At 53.3% G+C, this 12,849-nt stretch overlaps 1 protein-coding gene across 1 annotated transcript in view; it reads left to right on the forward strand.

The window, feature by feature from the left end:
- The window catches only part of LOC105524044 (leucine-rich repeats and immunoglobulin-like domains protein 1), a gene marked incomplete at its 5' end in the record, with an annotated part of 113,240 nt that overhangs the window by 64,038 nt on the left and 36,353 nt on the right, over positions 1-12,849 (forward strand). Inside the window, 3 exon segments of the mRNA XM_011959136.1 lie at positions 2,421-2,564; positions 5,481-5,624; positions 7,615-7,695. Coding sequence (XP_011814526.1) covers positions 2,421-2,564; positions 5,481-5,624; positions 7,615-7,695 — 369 coding nt within the window.

A 12,849-nucleotide genomic window follows, 5' to 3' on the forward strand; every position in this document is an offset into this window, starting at 1 on the left:
TGTGCACGTGCATGCCCACACCAGCGTTCAGCTGTGCACTGGGCGTGGAGTGGGGCACCAGTGCCCAGTCCCTTTCTCCTGAAGGATTCTTCAAGATTTCAGCTGGACCCAGCCCCCTTCCCTTTGCATCTTCACCTGGGCCCAACTCAGTGTCTTGGGACAGGGCCAAATCTGAGGGTATTTTCCTAGCAGATCAGAAAATCCACTGAAATCCACTTGGGGGAAGTTTCAGTGGATTGACTCAGATCAGTTGGTTGATGGAGATGGAGTTACGGGCCATTCTGCCAGGCCTGCTCCCCGCAGCCTGCATCCACTGCCCCCGCCCCTGCTTCCTCGGTGAATGTGGGACTGCGGAACAGAGCCCTCCTCACATCCTCTCCACTCCCACACCACAGGAAGTTCCTTCTCTCCCCTTCTGGGTTTGACAGTCTTTCTTGAGGTGCAGGTGGGCCAAAAATGTAGAGCTCATCCTAGGAGATTTATTTCTGTCTTGTGAGCTAATCAAGACACTGGGTGCAGATGTTCAACTTTTTTCAAGGGAGCAGTCTCTTCAGCCAGATGTGTACAACAGCACAACAGGCTTGCCTGCAGTGCCGTGAAACAGGAGGGCAGCATACAGAAAAGGCTTTTTAAACGTTAAAAGCATTTTTAAACATTAAAATTTATTTTTAATCAAAAGTAATTCATCTGTATAGTTAAATCAGATAGTAAAGAAAAGCTATCACTGCCCACCCCAGCCTCCCCCACTGCCTCCCCCTCATTCTCTCTTCACCCCAGGTCCTCTCCGAAGAGGCAGGCACTTCTAAGCCTTTCTCTTTCTCGTTTTTCTGTTTTTAGCTTTGCTGGTTGTTCCTTCCAAGTTAATAGACTGACACCACTGTCTTTACTTATCCTCTTGCGATTTCCTGCTTTTGAGTCAATGATTTAACTTGCTTATGACCGCCCCTTCTCCCTTCCAGTCTGGGCAAATTATATCATGACTTGTACGTCCTTTACTGGTTTTCTTGGCAGTGGAAACCAACCAGGCCCAGGTCCATCCACGTGTTGTGCTGTCACTCTGATCGGCGTCTCTGCATGACCAGCCCTCCCTGCCCTGTGAACAGTGAGAATGTTTCCTGCTGCTGGACTTCTTGCTCTACTCATTCTCCACCCTTTGTTTTACATATTCAAAAACACTTCACTTGATCTCCTTCAGCGTGTCATTTTGGACTTGGAAGTCCAAGGTGGTCATGTGCTGGATGGACTGAAGTTAAAAGAGAATTCTCAGAGGAAAACGGGGTTAGCACCCACCATTTGGTTTTCATGTTGAACAAATGTATATACATTGAGACTGATGAGCTGTGTTAGAGGTTATTTATACATAAAGTGCTTACCTTTTGAGCAGTAGCAGAAAGAAATATGGAAAAAAGCAAAACTTAGTTGCCCAGAGCCCTTGTAATATTGAACACGCAGCAAAATTCGAGTTATGGACTTCTGTTGAAGAGGCGGTCGCCTGGGCTTGCGCTGTCTTTCCTAGCACATGCTGTGTGGGGAAGCAGGGTGCTAGCACACTTACACAGTGGGCCTGAGCTCTGCCCTGAATTCAGCGCTGCCCTGAATCCTGATGTCCCCTTGTTCCCTTTTTATAGTGACCCCATGGAGTCAGTGGTCTTGGATATCTTCGTGTTATAGATGTGCAGGTTTATTCAGCCAGCAAGCTGCAGAATTAGGATTTACATCCAGATAGTGTGACGCCAGAGCTAAAGCGGGTCTCCTAGCACAGTGGCACGGAGTCCAGCCGTTGGTAACCAGACCTGGGCTTGAATTAATTCTGGCCCCTTCCCTACTGGCTAAGCTGTGTAACGTCTTAGGTTACCTGGCTTCTCTCAGCAGCACGTTCCTCATGTGTGAGATGGGGGTGATAATAAGAGCCGCCTCCTATTCTCTCTCCTTTCTATTCTTTTAATGGGCTTTGCCCTTGCCTGGAAGTCTTATGCCAGTTTGTTGGCCTGGGTCATTTTTTGTTTTGTTTTTGGTAGAGGTGGGGTTTCGCTGTATTGCCTGCACTGGTCTCGAACTCCCGAGTTCAAGTGATCCTCCCGCTTTGGCCTCCCCAGGTACTGGGATTACAGGCACGAGCCACCACACCCGGTCCTGGTTCACTTTTACTCAGCCAAAAAAGTCACCTCTAGGAAGCTCCCTCTTGCCCTCTGAACACTCTGAGTTGGCCTTGGCATGTGCTGTCATCCATTTAGATCTGCCGGTCTTCTCCCAGCCCCTCCTCACACGCACATGTGTGCGAGTCGACTCCACAGCCCTCTCGCGCACTGTTCCAGCCTTGGTGCGACTGCAGGGTCAGATACAGCGTGGCTGCTCGTTTGCTGTCTGTCCAGTGAAGGAGTGAAAGCTTGTCTTCATCCTGTGCATGGCTGTCGTTGCAGGCACCTGGAGTACAACAGCCTGGTAGAAGTGAACGGCGCCTCGCTCTTCGGCCTCACGGCCCTGCATCAGCTCCACCTCAGCAACAATTCCATCACCCGCATTCAGCACAAGGACTGGACCTTCTGCCAGAAGCTACATGAGTTGTAAGTGTCCTCGGTTCTGGGCTGTGGCAGGTTTTAGACACTGCTTGCAGGTGAAAGTGCTAGGCCTGGTTCATTCCACCACCCAGTGGCCTCGGGGAGGACTCAGAGACAAGGAGGCCAGTAGCCCTGTCCCCAAACCAGCCAGGCCCAGAGTAGGAGCCTCAGCGATTTGAGCCCAAATCGCTTATCGCCCCTTCACTTCCTCTGCATTTAGATGAGCAGGGGCTCCAGGAATAGCATCTAGGTCCCTGCAGGGAGCCTTGGCCCCCAAGGCTCTGTTGGGTTTGGAGACAGTTCCAGGGGTGGAGCATTCCTAGGGAAGGGCAGCTCCGGCAGAGTGCTCACAGGAGCCATTTCGAGAGTGGCTGTGTGTTAATGGCCACACCAAATAGCATGCGCTGCTTCAGTGAGGGGGTCATGTGGGCTCAAACAGACGGTGACACCCTGGCCGCGGATGAATCTGTGTCCTCGGAGTCACCACCTTCCTTCCTGTAGATGAGTTGCCCAGGCTCTTGGCCCCATTTGCACCACAGTGGGCTGCTGGCAGAGGCTCCCGTGCAGTCATGTGTGCGTGCTGGGTTCAGAGATGCGTGGACCTCTTGCTCCTTTTGGAGGTTTCCAGACAGGGCTCCCAAGTTGAGACTGAGAACTGAGCTTGTCTTGCCCAAAGTTCTGAGATGAGTAGTGACAGGCTCTCTCCCCTGCGTAGCGAGGGGCAGTGGCCCTGGCCACCCTGTCATGTCGGGGTGGGGTTATTGGACAGTGAACGCAGCATTCCTAAGGACTCAGAGAACATCTTCACAAATAGACAGTTTGTCTTTTCACTGTTCTTTCCATTTTATATGCTCCAGTTTAGTCCACTAGGTTTCTTTATTTTTCACAAGAGTTGGGTTGGGTTTTCTTTTTGTTTTTTTTTCTTCTTTTTCTAGGCTTGGCTGTTTGAAAAAGATTCACCCACTGAAGTGAATGATTGTTAAGAGAGCCAGGCCTCAGTCTGTCTTGTCTCTCTTGACCTCACCAGACACACTCAGGGGGATGTGTGAATCTGAGGTGGATTCTTGCATCTGGTGTTTGTGTCTGGTCTTCTGTGTTCTCCTCTCTCTCCCTGTCCTTCCCTCCCTCTTCCTCCCTTCCCCCACCTCTGACACACACACACACACACACACACACACACACAGAGACTTGGAGTTTATATTTTGGTGACTCCATCATTATCTAATGCAAAACACAGTGGCCCTGCCTCTTTCCTGACTTTTCTTGGATTCTGTGAGTGTTAACCCTTTGGGTTCAGCTTCCTATGCTTCAGGGCCTGCAGTTGTACCTTCCATGTCGTGCTGGATGACTCCTTTCAGGCTCTGTGGTCAAGCTGTGACCCCAGCAGGGAACTCCTGGTTTTGTTGGTCAGGGCTGGGAGCTGTGGGAAGCAGGAGAGGTCTTTTAAGTCCCCAAAGTCTGAGCCAGTTCAGTTCTTTTTTTTTTTTTTTTTTTTTTTTGAGACGGAGTCTCGCTCTGTCGCCCAGGCTGGAGTGCAGTGGCCGGATCTCAGCTCACTGCAAGCTCCGCCTCCCGGGTTTACACCATTCTCCTGCCTCAGCCTCCCGAGTAGCTGGGACTACAGGCGCCCGCCACCTCGCCCGGCTAGTTTTTTGTGTTTTTTTTTTTAGTAGAGACGGGGTTTCACTGTGTTAGCCAGTATGGTCTCGATCTCCTGACCTCGTGATCCGCCCGTCTTCGGCCTCCCAAAGTGCTGGGATTACAGGCTTGAGCCACCGCGCCCGGCCGCCAGTTCAGTTCTTAAAGTGAGGAGCTGTCCTCTGACTCACCAGCATATTGCGGCCCCAGGGAAGGCATGCTGTCTTCTGCGGGGTGCGGGATCCCCTCTCTGGCTGGTGGAAGGCATGAAGCCCTCTTCTGTGCCCTCTAGAAGGGGCAGCAGAGATCACAGAAGTGCGCTTGAGCAGTCCTAGCAGTCAGCACCATATCCAGGTAACCTCAGAGCCAGATTTGGGATTGCTTCCCAGCGTGTGTTTCCCCCCCCTCCTTTAAGCTACATTCTTTAATTGCAGGTGAGGATATAATTTTGATCTCCTGCCAGGTCTATGCAACTGAGAGACACCCTGACTTATTTGTCCAGGAGGGAAAGAATGCTGCTCCCAGCTGCCTTTAAAAACTCATTAATCTTCTCAGAGTTTATTTTCTGTCTTCCTGCCTCAGCCCCAATTTTTCATTTTTCAACGATAGATGACCAGTCTGTCATGTAACCAACCCAGAGGTGGAGGAGTGCTGGAAGGAAGCTTTGATTCTGAGGCTTGGACAAAGCATATGGTTTTACCACCTGCAGTAGGGGATCGTGCTCTGAGGACCACGTGGATGGGGGCAGGGAGGCCTGAGCAGGAGGCCCCTGCCCTGGGGGAGTTGCCCCACTATGGCGTGAGGCACAGGTGTGGTCGTCCCACGCAGGGGCTAGTGTTACCCTCTGCTGGCCGATGCAGGGAGTATGACCGGAGCTCCGGGGCTTGCTGTCGGTCATCTCCAGAATCCCAGGCTTCTGCTATGAGAGGTCTTTTGTAGGCTGAATCAGGAGCTGCCTTGGACAGCAGCATGAAGGCACTGGAGCTTGAGAGGTCTTGTGTGTCATGACCTTGTGCGTAGTCTTCACAGTTTAACAGCTACCCTGGCCCCCGTGACCTACGCAACCATTCTAGGAGTCAGACTAGTGTGTTGGCACTGATGAGTTTCTAGCTGCATGGCCACTTTTACCCCCAGAATTCTGTGGAGGGGGGCACTGTGCGCTCATGTGTGTGCATCCGTGTCATTTCCCACTGAAACCTAGCCGACTGTGGCCCGGTTTCCGGTGGGGTGGGGTTGGGGGGCAACCACGCTAGATGGTGACATTACTGCCCTGCCTTTCCTCAGGGTCCTGTCCTTCAACAACCTGACACGGCTGGACGAGGAGAGCCTGGCCAAGCTGAGCAGCCTGAGCATCCTGCGTCTCAGCCACAATTTCATCAGCCACATTGCGGAGGGCGCCTTCAAGGGACTCAGGAGCCTGCGAGTCTTGTACGTCTCCCACTCCTGACAGGATAAAAGGGTCCCCAGTGGGGAGAGCAGAATAGCAAACCATCTGCTTATTGAACTCCGTTTGCATTGGCTTCGAGTCAGAATTGGATCCACCGCTGGCTTGCTCTGTGTGCAGAGTCTCAAACTTTTATGTAATCAACTGAGAAAGAACTGGTTAAGCAGAGATGCTGGCTCCTAGTGTTGGAAAAAGCTTCCCCACGCTAAGCGCCTGGTGCGGCCTCCAGTTCAGCAGCCGTGGGTCAGTCTTTTCCATCTTGAGTCTTCAGTTGCAACTTCCATTTTTAAGTCCTGAGTATTTATTCTCTAAACCATGGGAATATTTCTGTGCATCTCTCGCCCTAGCATTTGAATTTCTTCAGCATAACCTGTACCAAGATGCCTCCTTTCCAAAAGCAGCACTTAAGGAATCCTGTGTCTCTCCTTGTACCTCATCAGGGGTCAGGTAACAAAGTGGAGGTGCTAATGCCACTTCCCTTGAAGTCCCTAATCAGATGGGGTTGGCAAAAGCGACTGCAGGATGCTTTTCTGAGGCTTGTGTACAAAACTTTTCCATGGTTGGCTTCATAGAACTTCCAAGCAGCTCTCAGCATAAAACCCCCAGAGAGGGACACATGGTTTTCAGAGGATAGTGGGGGCAGGTTCTAGGGTCTCCTTCTCAGGCGTAATTCACTGCACAGAGAGGGGTCTGTTCCAGTGTGACAGGGAGGGAGGCCTTTGCACTTGCACCTGGCAAAGCCAGCTTTAATGTGGAGCCATTGCCAGGGAGTGTGAAAGGGGCCAGAGCCAAGCTGTTCAGGCCAGGTCAGCCTGTGAGCCCGTACAAGGTCCAAATAACAAGGCTGGGAACATTCAGACTGAGCTGGCCAGAAAGGAGAGAAGAACTTTGGCAGCCAGGGCTAGGAGCCGGGAGACAGGCATACAAAGCCACAGCCCCTGGTCCCTGGTCCCTGGTGCCTGGTTTTTTCAGTATGCAGATGATAGGAAGGAACCCATTGAGAGGAGAAGTCCCTTCCAGCAGCAGAATCTTCACTCTTTGAGCTTCCTGCTGTAAAAGAAAGGTGGCCGCCAGCATTTCACTCTTCAGTCAGAGCTGCCCTCCCTGCTGGCAGCATTGATTCCTGCTGCAGCTTCTCACAGGAGACGAGAGCTCCTTTTCTGTCCCTGGCCTGTGTCTGCAAGGGCTCAGGAGGGGAAAGTTTAAGAACCAAGAACCTTGTATGAAGTTGGAGAGGGCAGAATATGTGCAGGAGGGGAGCCTGGTTGTCAGGTGTGATGTCTTGCCTGGGCACTGTGACCTGCTTCTGGAAGCTGGGAGGCCACTGAGTCATCGGCCATGGGATTTGTATTGCTGGAGGGGCCTGGGCTGAGGAGTTGGCCTCATCTCTCCAATCCTGGCGAGGGGGTCACAAGTCTGACTCAGCACCCAGATGTCCTCCCTGGCTCAGAGTCAGCGCCCTGCAGGCCTTGGGAGGAGATGGCTCTGGGCTCCAGACCCACTGGCTGGCACGGAGGGGCCCACGGGTGGGCCCTGTGCCAGGTCTCTTTCTTCCACGTGCTTTCTGCAGTTTCTCGGTCACGTCCAGCAAAGGGACTCTGGTTGGTATGAGAGCAGACAGGAGCCTTAAGGAACCTTTTGGGCTGATCTCCATGCCAGGGCCAGGTGTCCGCTCTCTGGGGCTGAATACAAACTGGGCTGTGTGCACCACCTGCCTTCCCCGGAGCGCGGCCTCCGCAGACAGGGAGGCAGGTGGAGCCCAGGGAAGCTGCTTGTCTGAGGCGTGTGTCGTCTTGCTTGGAAGGCTGAGAAACAGGGCTTCCCTCCCAGGGCCACGTGTCTCCACCCTACGTCCCGGCTGTGCCTCCAGGGTGCACCCAGGGGACTTCAGCTTCTGAGCAGCAGACCGGGTGGGAGTTTGCTTTCCCTTCATGCCCAGACTGCTCGGTGAGCTGCTTTCTGTCCTCTCCCCAGGGATCTGGACCATAACGAGATTGCGGGCACAATAGAGGACACGAGTGGCGCCTTCTCAGGGCTCGGCAGCCTCAGCAAGCTGTGAGTATCCGCGGCGCGGCGCTCCGCCAGCAAATGTGCGGGAGGACACTTCTGTGGGAGACGTTTCTGTGGTGCCCCCTGCGCCTCTCTGCTCTGGGCCCAGGCGGGACAGAGCTGGCTCCGCGCGGGCTTTTGTTTGGGGAGAAGGGTTTGAAGAAGAGAGGGGGGACACCCCACTCCTCGCTGGGCAGGGGTCTCCTTGTTGGTCTGGGTGTTGGGTTCTTGGGGGCTGGTGACCCGGCATTTGGCGGCCTGGTGGAGCTTCTCTCGGGCTTCCCTGACAACTCACGTGAAAACTGCTGAATTTGCTGTTGTCCTTTGTACAAAGGAGTCTTGCCCCGATACTCCGTTTCTCAAAGCTGTGTAAAGCTCAGTAAGCTGTGAGGGCGGTGAGGCTCCTGACAGCACTTTCGTCGTTAGCCATCACCTCAAATGGAAACATCATTTCCAAGGGTCATGGCAGCAGCTATTTTAATGTGTGGTTTGGGGTCATTTTCTTTTTTTCCTAGCTCCTAGATTTTGCCAGTTAATCTGCCAAGCACCTGTGTGTGTAGTACCTAATGATCTCATGGGGGCAGGCTCCATTAGGCAACCTCTTTATTAGTTGAGGAAAGAGAAGTGATGGGATTTTGCCCAAAACTACACAGCTGGCAAGTGGCAGGCTCAGGATTTGCTTGTTTGACTCCAGAGCCCACGTTCCCACCCCCTTGGCCCACCCTGTTTTCTCTGCATGTCACCAGCACTTTCTGTAGATGCCACCCAAGGACCACGCAGGAGGAGGACGGGGGCAATTATTACTGTTGACTAGCAGCTTGGAGGGAAGATTGGAGGAGGGCGAGACAGAGCGGACGGCCGCCACTCGATTCTCCCATCCCGTCCCCAGTGACGGGGAGCTCAGCAGAGTGCGAGTGTCAAGTAAATATTTGGAAAGCCCTAGTGGAGCTCGAGGATAGAGGAGAGCCTGTGGTAGGGAGAGTCTTTTTATATAGTAGATGCTTCTGATTGGTTTTGAAAAGCATGGCATTTCACACCTTTTCTATACGAGGGTCCTGATTAGGAGTGCGCTCTGTTGGCTGTCTGAGGAAGGTATTTCTTCTTGAGCGTCCTGTACTCCAGCAGCACGTCGGAGATGCTTGTCAGTGTTTCTTGTCCTTATTGTCCCTGAAACAATGCTGATTTTCCCCAGCCTTTAACCCATTCGTGGCCCCTTTTTATCCCATATAGGGCAAACCTGGGAAGAGCCAGAAGTACCAAGTGGGGTGAGGCAGAGGCCTTCTTAGCAAGAGGAGCTCCAGGTCTGGGACGTGGCTGCTGAGGTGTTCAGCGCCGGGGCGGCCATTCATCATAAGCCTCCCTGGCCTTGGCCATAACTGATTGAAGGGTGAGGGTGGGGAGAGTGGGCGGCATTGCCAGCCCTCATGGGGCATGTCTGTCTGGAGGAACCTGGAGCTGTTTCCTGGGTGTCATGGCTTCCAGGAGACTGTTTCTCTACAGAAGGCCTGTGAGGTGTGCCTGGCCCCGGGTCACCTGGGCTTCCGGTGCTGCATGAGTCTGCTGCTGCCTTCCTGAGTGCGCACCCTCTGTGCCCTGGTGCTTTCTCCTTTGTCCCCCTGCTGGACCAGGCTCAGCACTTCCATCTGAGCCCCAAGAGGTCAGCCCAAGCCCCTGCTTTCCTCGCTTGTTGTTTGTGGTGGGCTCCACACTGAGCTGGTCCTGAGACTCCTGAGAACTTGTTAAAATCTAAGCCTCACCCCACGCAGCCACTGAGTCAGCTTCTTGGGGCTGGAGACTCTGTGTATGTTTGAAAAAGGGTGAGAGAGAAAGACATGCATCCAGTTGGGGCAGCTGGGACAATAAACAGACAAGAATTCCTTGATATGATTAAGTGTATGCAATCACTTAAGTAAGTGTGATGCTATCATGGTTACGTGGCAGAGGAAACAGATCATTTTCTTCTTGGATAAAGAAAATGGTATGATGCCTATGATTTGGATTCCATAAACTCCTGCTGGGTTCGAGAATGGGCAGTGGCTAGAGGTAGAGATGAGGCGAGATTGGCACGACCGGAGGACGGTTGTAGCTGTGTGACGGGCACTTGGGGTTCAGGATACTACTACGTCTACCTAGCCTAGTGTGTGCAAATTTCCACATTGAAAGGGAACCAGAGAAGTAAATGCTTTTCCTGTGATCCTGGTACACAGGGCTACTTAAAAACTGCTGTGTTTGGCATATCGCGGGTGTTGAGTCGATGTTTGTTCAATGAATGAAGGGAGGGACAGGGGAAGAACCCAGTGCCTCTTCGGTCCCCTCCCCACCCGTCTACTCAGAACATTCCAGGAAAGCTCTGTGCCGCGGCCCCGGCTGAGAGAAGTGACCACAGACGGCACTGTGTTGCTCCGTAGGAGAGGCCCAGTGCTGGCTTGTTGGGATCCACTGAGAAGTGGGGTGCGTGTTAACACAGAGAAGACCTGCCCCTCTAGAGCAGCTGATCCGTCCTGCGGGGAGTGCAGCCGGTGCCCTGAGTCCCTTCATTTGGTGTGCGTTTGTCTTTGGAGAGCTCAGGGAGCTCGTGTTCAGGATTTGCCCTAGGATAGGAAAGGAAGGTAGAGACCCCTGCCTTCGCTGAATTACTCAGGGACCTTGGGTCCTTCCCACCACGCAAGAGGTCAGACCTAAACAAAAATGTTTTCCAAGAAAGGGAGATGTGAGCAGCAGAGCCATAAATGGCCTCTGTGAATTTGGGGCGGATGCTGACCTGCCCTTAATTTTTCCAGCTTATGCACACAGCTGTGTTGGAGAGTCCCTCACACTGGAGCTTCCCAGCAGGGCGAGGATGTTCCTAGACCCCAGCACATGCTTTTCTTCCTAGCTTGTCTGGGATTCTTTTGTAGACCCACCCCAGGGCCTGTTTGTTTCCAAATGGTTGTGTGGTTCCCAGGCTGGGGCCTGCACAGTGGCACAGAGTCAGTACACGTGAGGGAAGGGAGAATTTCTGGATGCCGAATCTCAGGCAGAGAGGAGCAGTGAGTGATCTGGTATGTGACTTCCTGCCCTGTGGTTCCAGCTGGCTCCCTGGCATTCCTCAGAGGCAGGGGCAGAGTCCTACACAGGGCACATGGGAAGGGGGGTGTTTGGGGGCAGTTGCAGAGCTGACGGGAGCGCAGCCTCCATCCTTGCCTGTGGAGGGGCCGGGCCTGCAGTGGAACTCATTGTGTGTGTGGCTGGGGAGTGGAGGCTAGTGCACATGTCACGGCTACTCCCAAGGACATGAGTACAAGGACCACCGGAGCACTGTCCCCTGTACCTGCCACTTGATTTGGCAAGTGCTAACCAGGCCTTTGGAGCTGTTAGCTGGGTTGGCCAGGAGATGGATGGGAGGTTTGACAGGTGACTCCTGCAGGTTGCTTTCTGTTCCAGGTTGGTGCTGGGGAGGTCAGGCCAGCCGTGCCTTCTCTGGGAGCCTGGCTGTGGTACAGAAATAGTGCCCTCCCAGCCCATAATCCCGCCTCTCCTTTCTCCTCACAGCAGCCTTTTATTAGAGCCATCCCAGTCTGCTGGCTGCAGCTCCCCATCCCAGCCCCATATGTCTGCTGGGGGAAGGTGAGGACCCTGCCTAATCCACCAACAAGATGATTAGCCCCTGCATAATTGAGAATTTGAGAATTTGTTTTATTGCTATTGTCACCATTAAAAATAACAGCCTGCCCTCATTGTAAAACAGGTCAATGTGACTAATATTTAATGGATGAAATAAAGCACAGCTTTTTTCTGGATCTCATTTACAGGAGATTTCGCTAAACAGTTCAATGCGTTTTTACTGGGACCTCGGGCACGCAGTGCCTGGGCCGGGGGATCTGAGTAAGTGTAGAAGTTGGCAGCGCTCTCTGAAGCGCTCGGGGTGCAGTGCCCCATGAGCTGTTGCTTGCTGGCAAGTTTTGTGGTTAAAGAGCCTAAGTTAGCATGGCCACCGGCTTTTCTGTGTGTTTGGTTTATTTGTTTTAAAATAAAAGTTTCAGACTGAGAGGGGTTGTGGAAAACGCTTTCAGAATGCGATTGTTTTCCCATCCATGCACACGGTCTGAGAGAAAGAAAAGGCAGAGGGTCTCTGGCCCGTTTGCCCCTTCACCCTCCGGAGGCAGGAAACAGAGCTGGCTTTGTCTGAGGGCTGAGCTCACAGTTAGCGCCGGGGTCGGCCTGAATGGTGGCCCCCAGGGAGGGAGTCTGTTTCTGATGAAACAGAGGGTCGGGCAGCCCCTGTGGAGTGGTTGCCCTGGAAGCTGGCCACGCAGGCTGGTGGTGCCTCCCTCTGGCTCTACTGTGAGCCTGTGTTGCCAGGAGGCAGCCTCCTGGTACCTGCCCAGGCGGTTCCCAGGAGGCCTGTTGCAGGTAGGAAGAAGCAGCGGCCCGTGTGCTGGGCAGGTCCCAGGCTGCCTTGCCATCTTTGATTTGCTTCAGGGCTTACATTTTTCCTCCTTTCGGGAAGGGGCTGGGACTTCTTGTTTTCCCTTATGGGTCCCAGTCTTCATGCAGGTTGAAGGTGGAGCTGGCCTCTAGTCCAGTCTCTTCCCCAGTGCTAGGTGAGATCCTGGACCAAGAGTCCCCTTCCCAGTAGGGGGCTGGGCCAGATGGGCTTTCTCCAGGGGCTTCCTCTCCTGCCCACCTGAACCCCATTGCCTTGGACAGACCTGTTGACGCTGAGAATCCCCAGGAGTTGGCTCCCAGCAATCAGTGTTCCTAGCAAGCCTGTTAGATCCTGGTGTACCTTAAGATTGACAGGTCCACAAAGCTCATGGTCAGCACTGCCTTCGGTTGTTCCCTGGTATTCTCCTGTGCCATCTGGATTAGAGGGAATGCCTTTGGTGGGTTCTCATCAGAGAACATGATAACAGGGAGGGGAAAACTCAATTCTCTTCATTCCCAGTGTCCACCCTAGGGGCTCCCCTGCAGGGAAACAAGCTTGCCTTTAGATCACACAGTGCGGTGGAGGAGGCATGCGTATCTTCCGTGTGTTCTGCAGGGCACAGACTTTGGTTTGTGGGAAAGCTCTTAGCAGTTATTGCTAAGGCTTGGATCGGAGCTGCCTGGAGGCAGGAACCCCTTCTCATGGGCAGGCAGTCCAGGCAGGGGACAGGCACTAGTGATAACCTTGGAGGC

The sequence above is a fragment of the Colobus angolensis genome, unplaced genomic scaffold, assembly GCF_000951035.1.
Source record: "Colobus angolensis palliatus isolate OR3802 unplaced genomic scaffold, Cang.pa_1.0 Scaffold482, whole genome shotgun sequence".
Classification (NCBI taxonomy): domain Eukaryota; kingdom Metazoa; phylum Chordata; class Mammalia; order Primates; family Cercopithecidae; genus Colobus; species Colobus angolensis.